The sequence below is a fragment of the Phocoena phocoena genome, chromosome 9, assembly GCF_963924675.1.
Source record: "Phocoena phocoena chromosome 9, mPhoPho1.1, whole genome shotgun sequence".
Lineage (NCBI taxonomy): Eukaryota > Metazoa > Chordata > Mammalia > Artiodactyla > Phocoenidae > Phocoena > Phocoena phocoena.
Genome location: NC_089227.1, coordinates 56,435,659 through 56,456,145, shown reverse-complemented (window position 1 = coordinate 56,456,145; position 20,487 = coordinate 56,435,659). Strand labels below are relative to the sequence as shown.

Below are 20,487 nucleotides of genomic sequence, written 5' to 3'. Positions count from 1 at the left end.
GCTGACCATAGTAAGTCCTTACGTATCAGTAATTAAACATAAATGGATTAACTTCTCCAATTAAAAGACAGAGAATGGCTGATGTATATTAAAAACAAGATCCAACAATATGCTGCCTATAAGAGACTCACTTTAGCCTTAAAGACACATGTAGTCTGGGAGTGAAGGGATGCAAAAACACATTTCAAGTAAATGGTAACAAAAAAAACAGACAAAAAAACACAGCTATACTTATATCAGAAAAAACAGACTATAAAAATAGTAAAAAAGAAACAAAGAAGGTCATTATATAATGATAAAGGTGTCAATCCATCAAGAAGATATAGCAATAGTAAATATTTATGTGCCCAACGTTGGAACACATAAATATATGTAAAAACTAACAGAACCAACAGGAGAAATAAACAGTAATACAATAATAATTGGGGACTTTAATCCCCACTCTCAACAATGGATAGCTCATTCAGAGTATCAATAAGGAAACAGAGGATTCAAATAACATTATAGACCAAATGGACCTAACAGACATATATAGAATGTTTTATCGAACAACAGCAGACTACACATTCTTCTCAAGTGCACGTGAAACATTTTCTAGGATAGACCATATGTTAGGCCACAAAATAAGTCTTACGTAGCAAATTCAAGAAGATTGAAATCATACCAAGTATCTTCTCTGACCACAATGGCATTAAAATAGAAATCAACTACAAGAGGTAAACTAGAAAATTCACAAATACTTAGAAATTAAATAACACTCTTCTGAACAACCAAAGGATCAAAGAAGAAATTAAAGGGGAAATAAAAAGTTTGAGACAAAGAGAAATGGAAACAGCACATCAGAACAAAATGTGTTGAAGCAAAAGCAGTTCTAAGAGGGAAGTTCATAGCAATAAATGCCTACATTAAGCAGGAAGAAAGATCCCAAATAAACAAGCCAACTCTGCACCTTAAAGAACTAGAAAAAGAAGAACAAACTGAGTCCAAAGTTAGTAGAAGAAATGAAATTACAAAGATTAGAGCAGAAATAAATAAAATAGAGAACAGAAAAACAGTAAAAAAGATTAACTAAGCTAAGAGTTGTTTCTTTGAAAAGATAAGCATTATTGACAAACCCTTAGCTAGACTAGCCAAGGGAAAAAGAGAAAGAACCCAAGTCAACAAAAGTATAAATGAAAAAGGAGACATTACAAATGATAACACAAAAATTCAAAGGATCATAAGAGGCTACCATAAACAGCTATACACCAAAAGACTGGAAGACTACCAAGACTGAATCAGGAAGAAATAGAAACTCTGAAAAGACCAATTACTAGTAAGGAGACTGAATCAGTAATCAAAAATCTCTCAACAAAGAAAAGCCCAGGACCTGATGACTTCACTGGTGAATTTTACCAACCATTCAAATAATTAACACCAGTCCTTCTCAAACTCCTCCAAAAAACCTAAGGGGAGGAAGCACTCCCAAACTCATTTTATGAGACCAGCATTATCCTGATACCAAACTCAGAAAAGAACACTATAACACTATTAGAAAAGAAAACTGGAGGCCAATATGCCTGATGAATATTGATGCAAAAATTCTCAATAAAATACTAGCAAGCTGACTTCAGCAGTATTTTAAAAGGATCATTCATCATGATCAAGTGGGATTTATCCCTGGGATGCAAGGATGGTTCAACATATGCAAATTAATTAATGTGATCCATCACAGTAATGGAGTGAAAGAAAAGAATGATATGATCATCTCAACTGATGCAGAAAAAACATCTGACAAAAATCCAACATACATTCATGATAAAAACTCTTAACAAATTAGGCATAGAAGGAACATATCTCAACATAATAAAGGTCATATATGACAAGCCTACAGCTAACATCATACTCAATGGTGCAAGGTGGAAAGAGTTTCCTCTAAGATCAGGAACAACACAAGGGTGCCCACTCTCACCACTCCTATTCAATATAGTACTGGAAGTCCTAGTTAGAGCAATCAGGTAAGAAAAAGGAAATGAAAGATATCAGAATTAGAGAGGAAGAAGTAAAATTGTCTCTGTTTTTCTTTTTTTAAAATAAATTTATTTACTTTATTCATTTTTGGCCGCACTGGGTCTTTGTTGCTGCGCATGGGCTTTCTCTAGTTGCGGCGAGTGGGGGCTACTCTTCATTGCAGTGCACGGGCTTCTTATTGTGGTGGATTCTCTTGTTGCAGAGCACCAGCTCTAGGCACCTGGGCTTCAGTAGTTGTGGCACGTGGGCTCAGAAGTTGTGGCTCGCGGGCTCTAGAGCACAGGCTCAGTAGTTGTGGCGCACGGGCTTAGTTGCTCCGCGGCATGTGGGATCTTCCCAGACCAGGGCTCGAACCCATGTCTCCTGCATTGGCAGGTGGATTCTTAACCACTGCACCACCAAGGAAGCCCAAAATTGTCTCTATTTGCAGATGACATGCTTTCATGTATAGAAAATCTTAAAGACTCGACCAAAAAACTTTAATCAATGAATTCAGTAAAGTTGCAGGATATAAAATTAACATAAAAAATCAGTAGCATTTCTATACATTAACAATGAATTTTCTGAAAAAGAAAGAAATCGATCCCATTTACAGTAGCACCAAAAACAATAAAATACCAGGAATAAATTTAACTAAGGAAGTGAAAGATCTCTACTCTGAAAACTAAAGGACACTGATGAAAGAAATGGAAGAAAACACAAAGAAATGGAAAGGTATCCTGTGTTCATGAATGAGAGGGATTAATATTTTTTAAAATTTATTTAAGTATAATTTATATGAAGTATAGTTGATTTACAATGTTGCATTAATTTCTGTTGTACAGCAAAGTGATTCAGTTATACATATATATATTCTTTCTCATATTCTTTTCCATTACGGTTTATCACAGGATATTGAATATAGTTCACTGAGCTATACAGTAGGACCTTGTCGTTTATCCATTTTATATATAATAGCGTGCATCTGCTGATCCCAAACTCTCAATCCATCCTGTAATACCTGAAACCGTAAGACTCCTGGAAGAAGACATAGGAGTAAAGCTCCTTGACATGGTGTTTGTAGTGATTTTTTGGATATAACATCTAAAGCACAAGCAACAAAATAAAAAAATAAGTGAGATTACCTAAAACTAAAACCTTTCTGCACAGCAAAAGAAACCATCAACAAAGTGAAGAGACAACCTATGGAATGAATAAAAATATTTGCAAACTATATATCTGATAAGGGGTTAATATCCAAAATATATAAAGAACTCATAGAGCTCAATAGCAAAACCCCACAAATAACCCAATTAAAAACTGGGCAAAGGACCTGAATAGACACTTCTCCAAAGAAGATATATGAAAGACCAACAGGTACATGAAAAGATGTTTAATATCACTAGTCATTAGGGAAATGCAAATTAAAACCACAATGACCTATCACCTCACACCTGTTAGAATGGCTATCATCAAAAAGACAAGAGATAACAAAAATACTGTTGTAGATGTGGAGAAAAGAGAACCCATGTGCACTGTTGGTGAGATTGTAAGTAGGTGCAGCCACTATGGAAAACAATATGAAGGATCCTCAAAAAATTAAAAATAGAACTACAATATGATCTAGCACTTCCACTTCTGGGAATATATCCAAAGGAAACAAAAACACTACACTAACTCAAAAAGTAATCTGGGGGACTTCCCTGGTGGTGCAGTGGTTAAGAATCCACCTGCCAATGCAGGGGACATGGGTTTGAGCCCTGGTCTGGGAAGATCCCACATGCTGTGGAGCAACTAAGCCCGTGTGCCACAACTACTGAAGCCCTTGCACCTAGAGCCCGTGCTCTGCAACACGAGAAGCCACCACAATGAGAAGCCCGCGCACCACAATGAAGAGTAGCCCCCACTCACCGCAACTAGAGAAAGCCCGCACCCAGCAATGAAGACCCAACACAGCCAAAAATATATATATATAAAATAAAATAAAATTTAAAAAAGTAATCTGCATCCCCATAGCAGCATTATTTATAATAGCCAAGATATGGAAACAGTTTGTGTCCATTGATGGATGAATGGATAAAGAAGTTGTGATATATATGTTATATCTATATCTATCTACAGTACACACACACAGGAATGTTATTTAGCCATAAAAAATGCGGAAGTCCTACCATTTGCAACAATATGGATAGATCTGAAGGCATTATGCTAAGTGAAATGTCAGATAGACAGACAAATACTGTATGATCTTACGTAAATGTGGAATCTTAAAACACAAAAACAAAAAACTCAGAAAAAGAAATCAGACTTGTGGTTTCCAGAGGTGGAGGGTGGGTGAGGGGGAATTGGAGGAAGGGGGTCAGAAGGTACAAACTTCCAGTTATAAGATAAATAAGTACTAGGGATGTAATGTACGACATGATGGCTATAGCTAACACTGCTGTAGGATATATAGGTTAGTTACTAAGAGAATAAATCTTAAAAAATTCTCATCACAAGGAGAAAAAATTTTTTTCTTCTTTCTTTTCTTTTTATTGTGCCTGTATGAGAAGATGGATTTTAGCTGAACCTAATGTGGTAATGATTTCACAATATATGTAAATCAAACCCTCATGCTGTATGCCTTAAACAAGTAATGTATGGTAAGTACTTCTCAATAGAGCTGGAAAAAAAAAAAGTGAAAATTCTCTATGCACTCATAGAGCTACAAGAGCAGTTTTAAATATCAATGCTCTTGTCCTACTCTCTCAGGTCAATTTTCCCCCCAATACTTAAATTTAAGTAAAAGGGCAGATTTCAACCTTCATTTGAAAAGTAGAGTTGGTAGGAAGTTCCAGGGTGTTCTAAGACACTGAAAATATTCACATTAGAAGTTTTCTAAAAGGCAAGGACAGAGGGTATTTTAAGAAGGTGTTTTCAAATTGGCTGAAATCCTATGCATTAGTTATACATTTTGTTTATATAAAATATCCACCTTTTTTCTGGAAAGCACTCTTCCAGTGATTGATCCAATTATATTTCTCCACACATTTGGTTATAGTTGATAGTTCCAGGGAGAGCATCTGACCCAAGCCTAACAGACCTCTTAAAGGATTTTTGAATTGGACGTCAGAGAAAGAAAAACTCATCGTTTCTTTAGAGGCAGATTTGGAGATCTGGGAGCTGTCAGCACTTCTGTTTTTGATTTGCAGAGATCAGTTCCAGAGAAGAGAGCCAATAACCAGAGATGGCAAGTCTTGGGGTTGTGCCAGTCCAGGGTTGCAGTCATCCTGAGGTTTACAGTGGAGATTGGTAATATTTATCTGGTCCTTATTAAGTACTGGAGATTCAGCTCTGGGTGTTTTTTATTTAACCTTGAAAAGCCCATGAGATAAATACCATCAAGATCATCCTCCTAGTTTTATAGATGCGAATATTGAGGCATAGGGGTTAAGTAACTACAATAAATAGCTGAGCTGGGATGCAAACCCATGGGGTCAAACTTCAGAGCCCATGCTCTGAACCAGTTATTATTATTATTTTTAAAATAAATTTATTTATTTTTGGCTGCATTGTGTCCTCATTGCTGTGCGCAGGCTTTCTCTAGTTGTATCGAGCGGGGGCTACTCTTCGTTGCAGTGCATGGGCTTCTCATTGCAGTGGCTTCTCTTGTTGTGGAGCACGGGCTCTAGGCACGCAGACTTCAGTAGTTGTGGCGCACGGGCTTAGTTGCTCCGCGGCATGTGGGATCTTCCCAGACCAGGGCTCGAACCTGTGTCCCCTGCCTTGGCAGGCGGATTCTTAACACTGTGCTACCAGGGAAGTCCTGAACCACTGTTATTTTGTCTCTAGGCCAGCAGTAATTTCCCTTATCAAAGCAGGTTTGAGTTGGGTATCTCCTACTTCTGGCCAAATTATGTAATGTGTTCTAAGCATACTAAGTAATATACTAATCAAAGGAATACCTCAATATATGTCCAAAGCCACTTTAATATCCTCCCCTTCAAGGTTTCTCCTAGGTTCCCTTTCTCACTAAATCACATTTTCATCCATCCCAGAAAAAATGAATACTTGGGAGTCATTCTGGATCCCTTTCTTCCTGACCTCCACATCACCTCATTTTATATCCAAAACCACTTTATTCTACAAGCACATATTTGGGACTTACTATGGACAAAACCCTATCCTCAAAACGAGTCCCCTTCTCTTTATTCCCATAGTTAATGCTCTTGTTCATACAACTGACCTTGACCTTCTTCAGCCTTTTTGTGCCCTAGTTTCCTCACCTGTAAAATGGGGTCAATCATGCCTACTCTAGAAGGCTATTTTGAGGATAAATGAGATAAAATATAAAAAAGTATTCATCAACTGTTATTTATTCTACGAATGAAACAATTCTTATGTGTGGTCATGGAAATTTTCATACTGTTTGCTTTTACAGTAAAAACGTGGGCTGTAATGGGAAAATAAAGATTCCAAATGAAGAGTTTCATAGTTTTGTATTTTCCAGGTGACATGATCGCCTGCAGAAATCTTTTAACGTAACATAAATTCTTAAAACACACATAAAACCCCACCAAAAAACCCAACAGCCCTAAATCCCCCCTTCTTATTCGCTATTAGCAGATACGCTGATGATGGTCATGTATCTGAATAGTGCAACACATTTAGAAGAGCTACTACATCCATAAGAAGAATCAAGCTATGAAGATTGGCATCTACTACAATTTCCTTGATTATACCAAATCACCTACTGGAGCTTTAAGTTGTTAAAATTGCTCTCCTTGATCAGTGAATAATTAAAGGTACAAATTCATTTTTTCAACAAAAGATGAAAGGGTCTATGTATCATATAGGTTACATACAAATATACTATTCCTATTCAGCTTTATGTTAAGAGATTTTTATCTTTTGCTCGATGCCAATATTTGTCCAGGTATTTGAACACATTTCAGGCCTTTTATGAAAAAGAAAAACTTCAGTTTTATATGTTGGCCAAGTCTTTTTGTAGTGGCATAATGATTATCTTTGATCCATGAGATTAGGGAAACTGCTACCTACACATCTACTTCTTCAGAAGCACTGATGTCCATCTTGGGAAACAAAAGTCAGAAACCTTCACAAACATATTCAACAAAATCTCAGATTAAAGACCTGACTGTAAAAATGAAATGAAATGAAGAAAATGAAAATAGAAGAAATTTTAAAAGACTATCCATGTAACTTCAGAATGGGAGAGGTATTTTGAAACAAGACATGAAATCCAGAAGACATAAAGACTGACAAGGGTTGACCACATAAAATTTGGTACGACAAAATGGTTATCATAAATCATGTCGAAAAACATTGGCAAAAAATATTTGCAACACAAAAAATTAATAATTACATAAGGAACTGCTACAAATTAAAAAATCTGTAAAATTGGCAATTCATTTATAGATGAGGAAATGCAAATAGTAAGCATGAAAAGAATGTTCAATAAAAATATCAGACATGCAAATTAAAACAAGATGCCATTGAATTGGCAACAAAATCAGTCTTAGTATTATTAATCTGCAGTACAACTAAGGATATGGGGTAATGACTACTGATGGAAGAATCGTACACCAGTACAAGACTGACTTCATTAATTTCTGGAAATCCATCTGTATCTACTTTTCACTATGTATTATGTAAAAGAATGTTCACCACCTTGCTTCCCTGGAGTCCAGTGGTTAAAAGTCTGTGCTAGCAACGCAAGGGGCACCAGTTCAATCCCTGATCTAAGATCCTTGGAACTAAGATCCCACATGCCCCGTGGCATGGCCAAAAAAATAAAAATACCTAGTAATAAATCTAACCAAGGAGATGAAAGACCTGTACTCTGAAAACTATATGCCACTGGAGAAAGAAATTGAAAAGACACAAAATGGATGTTCACCACATTAACAGCAAAAAACTACAAACAACCTAAGTGTTCATACCCAGCAACTGATTAAGTTGGGGAACCTCCATACAACAGCCTATGGTGTCCCTACTAAAAATAGGTAACACACATTGTTATTACCACATACAAGGCATTGTTTTAAGTGTCATATGCTTATATTTCATCTTGATTTACCTCTATTTTATAGATGAGGAAACTAAGGTAGAGAGAGGTGAAGTAACTTGTTGAGACTGTGCTATACTGAAGATGGAAGGGGCCTGGAACCAAGGAATATAGATGGCCTCTAGGAACCAGCCCTAATACCTTGACTTTTTAAAATTTTTAGGCCATGCCGCATGGCGTACGGGATCTTAGTTCCCCGACCAGGGACCAAACCTGTGCTCCCCTGCAGTGGAAGTGTGGAGTCAACCACTGGACTGCCAGGGAAGCCCCAATACCTTGACTTTGTATTTTGGACTCCAGAAATAAAGAAATTTGTTGTTTTAAGCCATTCAAGTTTGTGACAACTTTTTATAGCACCAGTAAGAAACAGATACAACATAAGGGGTATTAAAATACATGGACAACAGTTTCCAGAAGTGCTCTAAAATTCAAGGTACAGTCATCAATTTCTGATCTGAACAAAAGGTTCTGTATCATTTACAAACCCACTGTTGAGAGCAGTGCTAGGTCTACAAAAAATTGATTAACAGCTTAGTATAGATGATTTCCTTTTTTCTGTATAGATTTTGGAAATTAGAAGAAATGTATCACAACAGTATCAGTCCTATCAGAATACCTGTTTTTTTTTTAAGATGGCAGCTTCAACAAACTAGAGTCTGAGTATCAAAATTTCACTTTAATGAAACAAGCTCCTCTTAGGCATCACCTGAAACTTATTTTTTTAAATAAATTTATTTTTGGCTGCGTTGGGTCTTCATTGCTGCACACGGGCTTTCTCTAGTTGCGGTGAACAGGGTCTACTCTTCGTAGCAGTGCGTGGGCTTCTCATTGCAGTGGCTTCTCTTGTTGAGGAGCACGGGCTCTAGGCACACAGGCTTATGTGCTCCGCAGCATGTGGGATCTTCCTGGACCAGGGCCCAAACCCGTGTCCCCTGCATTGGCAGGTGGATTCTTAACCACTGAGCCACCAGGAAGTCCACTGAAACTCATTTTAAGAAGAAAACCTTTTTGTGTTAATACATATTCTACTTGAAATTCCTAAACTCAAAGGATCTAGAACAGGTACTCTTAATGCCTTAGTGATATCACACTATTTACAAATATGAAGTTAATACAGTGAATGTGTTTCTACTCCCACTATAAAGTCATCAGATTAAAAAAAAAAGTCTAATCAATCACATAAAGGAATATAAAACTATTTATTGACCACTGTTCACCAGTATTTACAATAAAGTAAACAATATACAGTTGAATAACATTCTGATTACTACAAAGTTATTGTTTTTCCTGGCTTCTGCTGAACCAGTAACCCAAAATACTGAGAAGACTGAGCCTACATGTAAGGAATGGGTTGGGGTAAAGTTTGAAAAAACATGCAGGTCAAGTTTAGATTAGAAAACTTTGTTCACTCATTTATTCCTGCAGATCCTAAACTGCCAACATCTCTAACCATCTGATTAGGTTTCCATTAACAAGTCTGAGACATTGCATGTATTACAGTCTTTCATTAAATACAGCACACGGATTTCAACTTCTTAGAGTGGTTTGCCAAAAGAAAGCTTTAAATGTCCATTTAACTAAGTCTTGCTTGGCTAATAAAAACATACCAGAATTTTTCTATTTTTTTCATTTGGGTTGACAGAGATAAAATTTTCCTTTCAGGGAGGTTTTACATATAAAACTGCATTTATATGATGGTAGATATGGATGCAGATTCTGATAGGGCTGCTTTAAAAAATTATCCAATTTAAATTGTTTAATTTGTCTCATTAATTACAAAATTATTTAATTTGAAAGGTTAAGGCTTAAATTTTCAATTTAAGTTGAAGTGATTTCTTATATTGCTCAAAATGATAGAATCCCAGAAACATGGGCTCATCCATGGTTGTGAAAGGCTGTTTTTGTTTTGGTAAATGTGTTTAAACAATAACCAAAAAAACCCCAAACGATTTACATATGTATTTTATGTATACACATACAGAAAATCCAGAATGGTCCTTAGGCATATATGAGTTAAATGCAAATTCTAAATTCTGACTGAGTAATGACTATGGAGATTTTCCCCAACATTTAGAAAAGCTGTTCTCTAATGCAGAGGAAATAATATATCATGGTATCAAATGTTCTTTTCTGCTAAAGGAAGCAACTACAGAAAGCTTTTATTTGTTCAAAGTAACCAGTGCTACAGATGCAAAAAAACCAAAAACAAAACTCCCAAAAAACCCCCCAAAACCCAACAAACTTCCCCAATACTACTTCAAAACGAACATATCAAACTTGACTTTCATTAGAATGTAGTTATTTCTTCACACTAATAAATCAAAAAACCAAGAACCAGATTTTATATATATATATAAATATATATAAAAAGCAATGCAAACAATTATTGAGCTTCATCTTCTGGACAAGAATGCCAAGTTAGTCTCTCCTCATAAAAAGCAATTACAATTTGAGGACACTTTACATTTGCCTCTTTTGCCAGCACCAAGTCCGCCTCATCTGAATCTTTCCTGTTGTGAGGAAAAAAAATATTCAGTTAAAAAGTCTAAACTGTTTTTTGTCAATTGATAACCATTCACTTAAGGATCATAACTCAATCAAAAGGTATTGCTTCAGGGTTATGTGGTTACTTGTGGCTGTGTTCCAATAAAACTTAATTTTCCAAAACGGGCCACAGTTTGCCACTTGTTGCTTTAGCAAAGTAACTAGAATCATCCTTCTAGCAGATAATTACTCTCTACTTAATGATGGTCAACTATTTATAAAACCTAGGTAGATATGTTTTCTAAAAATGCACAAGTTTTTAAAAAACATTATCTATTCTTACTGTAAAATATAACAGAAATTCATGAGAAACTTATGAATTTACCACTTCATGAGAAACTTTAATTCTTGAGAATTAAAGTTACCACTTCATGAGAAACATTAATTACCACTTCATGAGAAACATTAATTCTTACCACTTCATGAGAAACTTACCACTTCATGAGAAACATTAATTCTCCACTGCTGTCTGTGGCACCAATTATTCGCTCTGGGTCAAGACCTCTGGCAAAACCTCTTGGTTTATCAGCCTGTTTAAAAGAGGTTAAATGATTATTTACATAAATGTTCCCACACATTTTTTTCAGAGAGCAAACTAACAATGTTAACTTCCAATTTGTTTTCATGATATATAACTTTTAAATAAAAACCTTCTGATGGTGAAACAAATGACCAGAGCAAGAGCCCATATTTAGTACTAAAACACGTATTGATTTCCATTAAACTTACAAGCAGAAAAAACAAATCTGGATGTCTAAAATATTCTGAATCATAAATTAAGAAAACAGACAAAACTTTCTTCATTCAAAGACACCAAAAGGGAGGGAAAAAAACCCCAATCTCTTTTTTTCTGGTAATTCTAAATCAATTAATAATTATAAATTCTTGAAAGTCAGTATTTCAAATTACTTCTAGGAATCGTCTAAATTACCCATGTTATTTTTTTTTTTTTTTTTTTTTTTTTTTTTTTTTTTTTTTTTTTTTAGCGTTACGCAGGCCTCTCACTGTTGTGGCCTCTCCCATTGCGGAGCACAGGCTCCGGACGCACAGGCCCAGCGGCCATGGCTCACGGGCCCAGCCGCTCCGCGGCATGTGGGATCTTCCCGGACCGGGGCACGAACCCGTGTCCCCTGCATCGGCAGGCGGACCCCCAACCACTGTGCCACCAGGGAAGCCCACCCATGTTATTTTTTAAAGCACACAGAAACTATAAATAGCAAAGTAATAAAAACTTCAAAATGAGACTAATCAGTATTGTAATCAATCTGAATTACAGTAAACCTTATAAAATACTTAGTATAAATCAAAACTGTGGCCTGAGGGACTCCTGGGGATGCCTGAGACCTTCTGGAGTATCTGTTTATCTCTGCAAGATCTCCTCTTTTCATGTATCTGTGACTTTAGATTGTCTTTGCATATCTCCACCAAACAACATAGCACAGCAAATCGAATACAGGACTAATGCCTTATTAAGACAGACACTGACAAGATCTGCAAAAATGTAAAATGCCACTCTTCTCATTTAAAGTTATTTTTCATGAAAAGTTATGAATAACATGTAATAATCTTCGTCCTTCTTAACTGAATTTACAAAACTGTGTAAGTTTCTACTTTAATTTCTAATGCAGTTAGTACTGATAGTTATAATCCATATAAACAAGTTTTTTGGGATCCTCAATAATTTTCTAGAGTGTAAAGGGGACTTGAGACCAAAAAAGAGAAGTGCTTACATAACAAATCCTTTCTCCCCATGAGACTTTTTACATCATTATCTCGAGCTCTGGAGTCAGACTGCCTAGGTTATAATGATGACTCTAACCTTCACTCGCTGTGTGGCTTTGGGCAAGTTAACCTCTTTGTGATTCAGGTTCATTTTCTATAAAATACATACAATTAATACTATCTGTTTCATAGAAATTTTAAAGTATATGAAAAGCAAATTAAGTCATTTAGAACACTGCTTGGCACATTACAAGGGCTCAATACAGGATGACTATTGTTATTAAACAGTGCTTCTGTTGAGCATCTGGTTGACTTCCAATTTACTTACAACTGATTCTTAAGATTGTTACCTTTTTGCCTTGGCTGCTAAAGTGTTCAGAACCAAATTTGTAGCCCACCTCTCTTTCCCTTCTGTAAAAAATGCGGGTAATACCTATGATCTTGACAGAACTGTCATTAAGAGTTATTGGACTGGGACTTCCCTGGTGGCACAGTGGTTAAGAATCCACCTGCCGATGCAGGGGACATGGGTTTGAGCCCTGGGCCAGGAAGATCCCACATGCCTCAGAGCAACTAAGCCCGTGTGCCACAACTACTGAGCCTGCGCGCCTAGAGCCCGTGCTCCGCGACAAGAGAAGCCACCGCAATGAGAAGCCCACGCACTGCAATGAAGAGTAGTCCCCACTTGCCGCAACTAGAGAAAAGCCCGCATGCAGCAACGAAGACCCAACACAGCCAAAAAAAAAAAAAAAAAAAAAAAAAAAGTTAATGGACAGCGAAGTACTTAGCATCTAGTTCAAACGATCAAAATTTTTTTTTTTTGCGATATGCGGGCCTCTCACTGTTGTGGCCTCTCCTGTTGCGGAGCACAGGCTCCGGACGCGCAGGCTCAGTGGCCATGGCTCACGGGCCCAGCCACTCCGCGGCATGTGGGATCTTCCCAGACCAGGGCATGAACCCGTGTCCCCTGCATCAGCAGGCGGACTCTCAACCACTGCGCCACCAGGGAAGCCCCCAAATGATCAAATTTTAAATCCCAAGTCCTTATCAATAAATCTGTATTGTATGTTTAGTCCCCAAGCCTAGATATAATTTAGACCCAAGACCTTTTCCCAAATTGCCGTGTTAGGCCAAGAGGCAGGACAAGTATGTTTTAAAGTTGAGGGTAAAAGCAAGGATTTATGTAATTTGCTCAAAGCCACAAAGAAATCAACGAAGAAAAGATTGGCTCAAAATACACATGCAGTGAATGAACCAATTATCTCATTTTATGCTAATAAAAATTAATAAAAAAAATTATTATCCAAGATTATATACTTCAAAATCAAAGTACTGTTTGGCAATACAAGGATCATGTGCCAAAGTTTTAGTCACTGCCACTAATGATCTATCATCAAAATGTGCTATGTAGATTGTTTTCACTGTACTGTAAGGGATTTGCAGTGATCAATCTTGTACTGTTTTTACTTAAGACAACTGGTCTAGATCAGAGGAAATCGTCTGATCTGAAGTCAAATTCATCTCTATCCAAAGTAACACTAGCACAATTTTAAGTGGTGTAAGCACTTACTAGACATTTACACAATGTAGGGTAAACCATGCCTATCCTTTCTGTCCCAAATATTAAATATTTAACAAAGGCCTTTTAATGATATTTTTAAAGTACTTGAGTTTTAAAAAGCATTTAAAAAATCAAGTCATCCTTTTACAAAAAGCCAGTTTGCTGGCCAATGTTTTATACGTACAGCATCTCTTTTCTTCTTTGATTTGCTATCATCAGATTCACTGTCAGATAAAGATTTTCTTTTTGTTCCATCTTTTTCTTTACCAGCTTTTTGAGAATTAAGAAATGCTTCAATCAACTCTGGACAATCTAAATTTTCTTCGGGTTCCCAAGTATTGTCTGCACTGTGTCAGTTAAAAAAAAAAAAAATTCATTCAATTAAACATGGTTCATCACCATCATCCAGATCCATTTAATACATACCTGACAAAAAGTCCTCTGTACTGCAGATATTAATCATTTCCCCCCTCCCCTCACATTCTTTTGAGGAAATCTATACTTCCTTTTGTGTCTACTTTCACAGTTCGTACTAAGTGGGTAATGTTATTACCTCCAAGGTTAACTGAACCTGACTCTAGCAGAATAACTGGAACCAATATTTTTCCAAGTTATGCGGACAACTCACTTTAGAATTTCTCTGGAAGAGTCTTTAAGTAAGGTGGACTCCTGGTTCCCACCTCAAATTACTTTATCAGATTGTTCTTAGGGTTGAGGCCTCCAATACTGTGTTTTAAAACACAGCAATTCAGAGGCGCTCTCAAATGTGAGACAGTATTTTCAATTTCTGCTGGGTACTCAAATTGGGAAGTGATATAAAACAGGGGTTGGCAACTCAAAGTCAAATCCAGCCTTTTGTATGGCTGGCAAACTAAGACTGTTTTTTACATTTTTAATTGGTTGGGAAAAAATGTCACAATAAAAGTCATATGGAATTGAATTTTGGGGCCCATAAACAAAAGCATTATTAGAACACAGCCATGTTCATCTGTTTAACGTATTGCCTATTGCTGCTTTTGTACTACATTCTCAGAATTGAATAGCTGTGACAGAAGCCCACAAAGCCTAGATTATCTACTATGTGACTCTTATTAAAGTTTGCCAATCCCTGATATACGGCAGAGATGACCATTTCCATGTGTTTTTCAGAAGGGCTGGAAAGAAAATGAATATCAATTACCAAGTGTGAAAGTAAGATCACCCTACACCACTAGTTACAAGATTGCTAACTTTGTGTGCTCTGATCCAGAAAGCCTTTACAGAACTAGGCAGAATGAAATTAATCATTTTAGAGATGCTAGGAAAGATACTTTTAACCTCTGATTACAACTTGGTCTATTGATGCCCAGATTCTACTTCTTAGAGATTAAGATACAGTAAACCTAGTGCAGGACCTGAATTATGATGAGCACTTCTGTTTAAGACCCACTAGTATACCTTACATAGCTTCACTATTTTTTAATGTCCTCTGTAGGAAAACCGTGTACATTAGGTATTCTTGGTAGTACAGTATCCAAAGACATTAAAAAGCAAACTGTACTCTATATTATATAAATCTGACTCTCCAAGGTAATCAACTAGACTCAAATCTGCTAGGTTACCTCTGCAGGCAAAAGACATGGATGGCTCCTTTTAAACATACCTCAAACAAGATACCCTGGATTAAAGGTGCTTTTAAATTTAAAGAAACTTACAGAAAATGGATAAAAAGATCTTAGACTAAAAACAAATTTTAAATGTTACTTAAGTGCAGTTAAACATATAATAATAAAAGCACTGAGATCTCTTACTCTGTAAATCCCTTCCACTTCAGGAAATACTCCACCTTCCCATTCACTACACGTCGGTCCAGTACTTTTTCTACCACAAATTCTTCAGGTTCTGCCTCTTCGACTTTTTTACTTTTTCCATTCTGTTTCTTTCCCATTTTTTGCTAAAACAAAACAAGACAGATTTAAGAAATGTCCTTTTTTGATTTTTTTTAGTACATTTTAAAGGCTAGAGTACTTATATTACCATTGCATTTGACACCTAAATTTCCACTTCTATATCCCAGAGCAGATACCTTCTGAAAAGGTAAAAGTTAACAGATAATAAAATAAAGGAATTCTTGATTCTGTGGGTTTAACTCAAAACTATCACCCATCACCCTTCAGTGAAATAATACAATCAAAAACATTCTTTGAAAGCACTGTTTTATCTTTTCCTGGTCTTATTTCTATGTAGTCTACAAGACCAATTTTAGTAAAGTTTTCACTCATTTTAACCACAGGACAGCAACAAACAACTACTAGAGAATGATACAAAGGAGAATAACTAGTAGTGACAGGTCTTATTAGTGAACCATAGACCCATTAAAACTACAGCCCCCAAACACTAAGACCCCCTTTCCCAATTGAAACACTGATGTTAAAAGCCTTGACAATTTAAGAGAAAAGATAACTGCAGAACAAAAACATGGTTCAGAACCCTGGTATCAATTGCAGGGTCAACCAATGAGACCATAAATAGGTTAAAAAGGACAAGATCATTGCCCCATAATCTCTGTACATAATGTCACTGACCACTCGGAACAAACCTATAATGCTGTCACTTTAAGAGGCCAAAATGCTGGATCATTTTAATTATCTAATGTGAAAAAATCCTTTTCTTGGCTTCTCAAGAGAAAGACTCTAAAGTGGTAGCCAATGAAACTAACTTACAAGTTTTTAGGTTAGATTTTATTTTTTTTTTTTGGTATAACACTCTTTGAGAGAAGCAGGAGACCAAGCTCAACAGACCAATAACTCGGAACAGATTTGTTATTGAAAATGGATAAACTTTCAAAAAAACCCAGAAATGGTTATTAAGAGACTAAGGGGGGAAATCTCACGTTATGTTCATCTTGGAATCATTTCACCTTAAAACAGGTGCTATTAAAAAAAAAATTAATTGCTCAGTCACTAAAGTCAGCCCTCCTAAAGCATGTAAGCAGAAAAATTAACAGCTATGCCTCAAGACTGCAAAGGACATTTAAAAATACGTAATCATTTAGAGGTGTACACACACATGTAAGAAATAAAAATCCTCGGAAACTTAAATAATGCAGCAAACACCTGATTTTGTTGGATACCATTCCCCATGCCAGGTCTTATAACTTGCATTAGTCAAGATACTTGGGTACTACTGCACCCAGTCAAATAGCCTTCTGCCTCCATACAGTACAAGGAAGGTAATGATGGTGGTAGTGGAAAGAGTGAAGAAAAACTGGTATAGACCAAAGCTTATCAGACACTGATCCTAAATGAAAAACAAAAAAAGTATGTCCATGAAATTAAGAGGCTAACAGAGTAAACAGGAAAATAAAAACAAACACAGAAAATGAAAGCTAAAAAAAATTTGGTCAAAGAAATAAAGTATTTACTACTATGGCACCCATAAACTAGTTTCAAATGCTCATCCTTTTCTTTATAAAGGAAAATCCACCCACTTTCCCATTTAAATTACAGCACACATTATCTCACAACACTAATAAAATTATTTTAAAATGCAAAGTTAGGTAGATTCTGAAGACTATCAAACTGTATGCAAAGCAATTGAATTTTAATAGAAGCATCTATTTGCTTTCTGTATCTATACTCATCCTCATAGTCTCAGGGACAGCTATTTCGTTTCCCATCCAATACTTCTGATACTGGTGATTGTAAAGCCAATTTAATTATCTACATTTTGGTTTACTGATTATGAAATTTGAAGGACAGTTCAATCCTGAGGAAGCACAGATTATGCTTTGTGCTTTTTCCATTGATGGCTTTGATGGGAATAAATTATGCCACCAGACAGGCTTTATATTTAAATGTTTCTCAGGATGTTTGACTTTGAAGTGCAATCTAATGATGAAACAAATTAAAAATCACCAATGTGCCCTTTATATTGCAAAACTCAAGGGGAGAATACACAAACCAAAACCATTTTGCTTTACTTAGATGTTTACACTCACCTTTATATACTTGCAATTGTTATTAACGCAGTGTGTTAGAATTAAATACCGTGGGAACCATAACTTTGAATTTCGTGATTTTTATGTGAATATTCCAATGATTATGTTAAAACTCCAAAGTTGACATGGCTGAATACATACATGTCTACAGGTTTACAGAAATTTTAATGAAGCCTAAGAATGCAAACTGTGGGTTTAAGAAAACTGCTGGAGAGAAAAAGCTTAATTGCTCAAAAGATGCAGATCTAGTTTCCTCTTTCCTGGACGTATGTGTGATGTTTTTTCATGTTGTGTATTAAAAAAAACCACACTGCAATGATTTAAATTTAAGACCCTTCTGTATTTTAGAATAAGCAAGTTTGAAATATGACAGTGACCAAAACAATTCGAAACATTCAATGACTTTTGTCTCCATCTAAGTGTACAAGGTAACCATTCTTTAAACAGGGCAATGCTGAAAATACCTGCTTTCCCTAGAATTCAGGAGAGTGATTTCGAGAATAGTATGCCAATCAACAAGGGCTTTATTGCTTTGTCTGTGTATGCTTATAACATTCTTCCAGGTCACATAACTTTTTGTATCTTTATTTCAAGATAAGAATACTTGATAAAAATTTATTTCATGCTACTCTCCCAAGATTAGGTTTCCCTAAACGAATCAAGACACTATTAAACCAAGTCAATAAATATCTCAATGTAGTAATTTCCTTTTTGCTCCTAACTCTCCCCATAATAACAGCAGGGAGAGAAGGGACTGGAAACTATTATATGGATGTAAATTTCTCAACCACAGAGATGCAAAGTTATAATTTTTGAAGAAAAAGTTTGTGTTAGATCCTTAAATATTTTAGGTTGTCATTAACTTACCAATGTAGTTTTATTGGACGCCATTTTTTATTGCAGACTTGAAGAGCTATTACTAGAAAAATGCATGACAGTTAAAAAGTTTGCAAGACACGAAAAAGTAGCTAAACATAAGCTTTGTTTGGATTCCAACCCCCACCTAGGTAACTCACGTTATCAAACATGTATACAAATCCACAGAGAAGCAGTTTTGAGATTCTGCACAAACTAGTGATACATGCCTAAGAGTATATCAGTGTTGTAACTAAGTGTACCTAGATAAGCTTACCGGGCACGTTAGTACCCGAGAAAGCTTTAGATAAAAAATAGACAATTTTTTTTTCCCAATCCAAATCCCACTTATAACCATAGTCAGAATTTTTTAAAAAATGGCCAAATAGTTTGGTTCAAAATCAAACGACTGCCCGAACGATCACAATAACCAATTATTGTGAATTTCTCCTCTACACTTAACAGTCCAAAGAGTCGCCTATGTAATGTAATCCCAACCTGGTTTCTTCTTAGCAACCCTCCCTTTCCAATCACTAGTTAAAAAATTGAAGGAAAAACACACCGAGATGTTCCAGTCCCATTTCGTGCCACTTTTGAAACCAAATCACTTCTTTTCTGCACTTTCATCCGCTCCCCTCAAGCCCCTGCCCCACTCGGCTTAACAAGGCCTTAGCGCCCGGCCCCCGCCCCGCCCCCTCCCCCCTCGGGAGCGCGGGCCTCGTGGTCAGCGCATCCGCGGGGAGAAACAAAGGCCGTGGCGCGGGGGCTCAAGGGCACTGCGCCACGGGGCCCGCGCCTCCCCCGACCAGGCGGCGGCCACGTAACGGAGCGCCCGCCGCAGCCTCCGGACATCGGGCCGCGCGGATACGGGAGAATGCACCGCCCTCCCTGGAGGCCCAAGTCGCCGACCGAGGCCGGGAGGGAAAGGAGAGCCCCTCTTCTTGATCCGGGATGGGGGAGGGGAGAAAGAAATGCGCTTTGTCTAGAAATAAGGCAGTTGTCGCCACAGCTTTCAACCTTGGGGAGGAGTCTCTCGTCCCCTAAACCAACTACAGTCGCCGGCCCAGCGCCAGGCCCGCCGCGGGGGCTCTGTTCGCTTCTCCTTTCCTTCCCACCAGCTCCTGATTCAGGGTCGGGCGGAGAAGGGATGGGAAGCGGGGGAACTGGGGGCCTCTGGGGCGCATATGGTATATTAAGCAACACTCTAGTGAAAGCTAGAGAAAAAGAAAGACACCGACTTCACCGCCTCCGAGCTGCTCCGGGTCCCCGGTCTGCACCGTCTCCGGCCCTGCGCGCCTCAAGCTCCAGCCACATCCGAAGGAGGGGGCTGGGGAGCTGCGCGCGGGGCCGCCGCCGGGGGGAGGGGAAGGTGGCACCGCCCACGCCCGGCGGCCGCGAGGGGCGGGGTGGGCGCGCGCCGCGCAGTGCCCGCCGGGAGCCCGAGCCCGGGAGGGAGAGGGGGAGGGGGCGGCGACAGTGGCGCTTACCGTTCGTGGCGTGGCGCCTGGTGGTCCCCGGAGGGAGGGGAGGGAGAGTTAAGGTTGGGGGGTGTTGAGGGCCGTGACCGAAGTCTCGGCGGAGGTTTTTTCTGCTTTGCAGCAGTAGTGGCTGGCGCCAAAACAGGACTCCGCCCACTTCCTTGCCCCTGGGGTTGGGTGCCTCCGAACGCTGGGGGTAGGTGGGGGGGGGGAAATCGGGAAATAAAAACGAGCGCCCCTTTCGACTACCCGCGAGGTCGACCCCGAAAGCGTTGGACAGGGTTGGGTTGGT

The 20,487-nt window shown here is 37.9% G+C and overlaps 1 protein-coding gene across 1 annotated transcript; it reads right to left on the bottom strand.

Annotated features, from left to right (window-relative positions):
- Positions 1–9,236: 9,236 nt before the first annotated feature.
- On the bottom strand, positions 9,237–20,032 carry CBX3 (chromobox 3). Its single transcript, XM_065883505.1, has 6 exons — positions 19,956–20,032; positions 18,730–18,781; positions 15,674–15,816; positions 14,068–14,230; positions 11,036–11,130; positions 9,237–10,566 (listed from the first exon to the last, which is right to left on the bottom strand). Exons 2-6 carry the CDS (start codon positions 18,751–18,753, stop codon positions 10,440–10,442), a joined length of 552 nt encoding a protein of 183 aa, XP_065739577.1. The 5' UTR covers positions 18,754–18,781; positions 19,956–20,032; the 3' UTR covers positions 9,237–10,439.
- Positions 20,033–20,487: the final 455 nt, after the last annotated feature.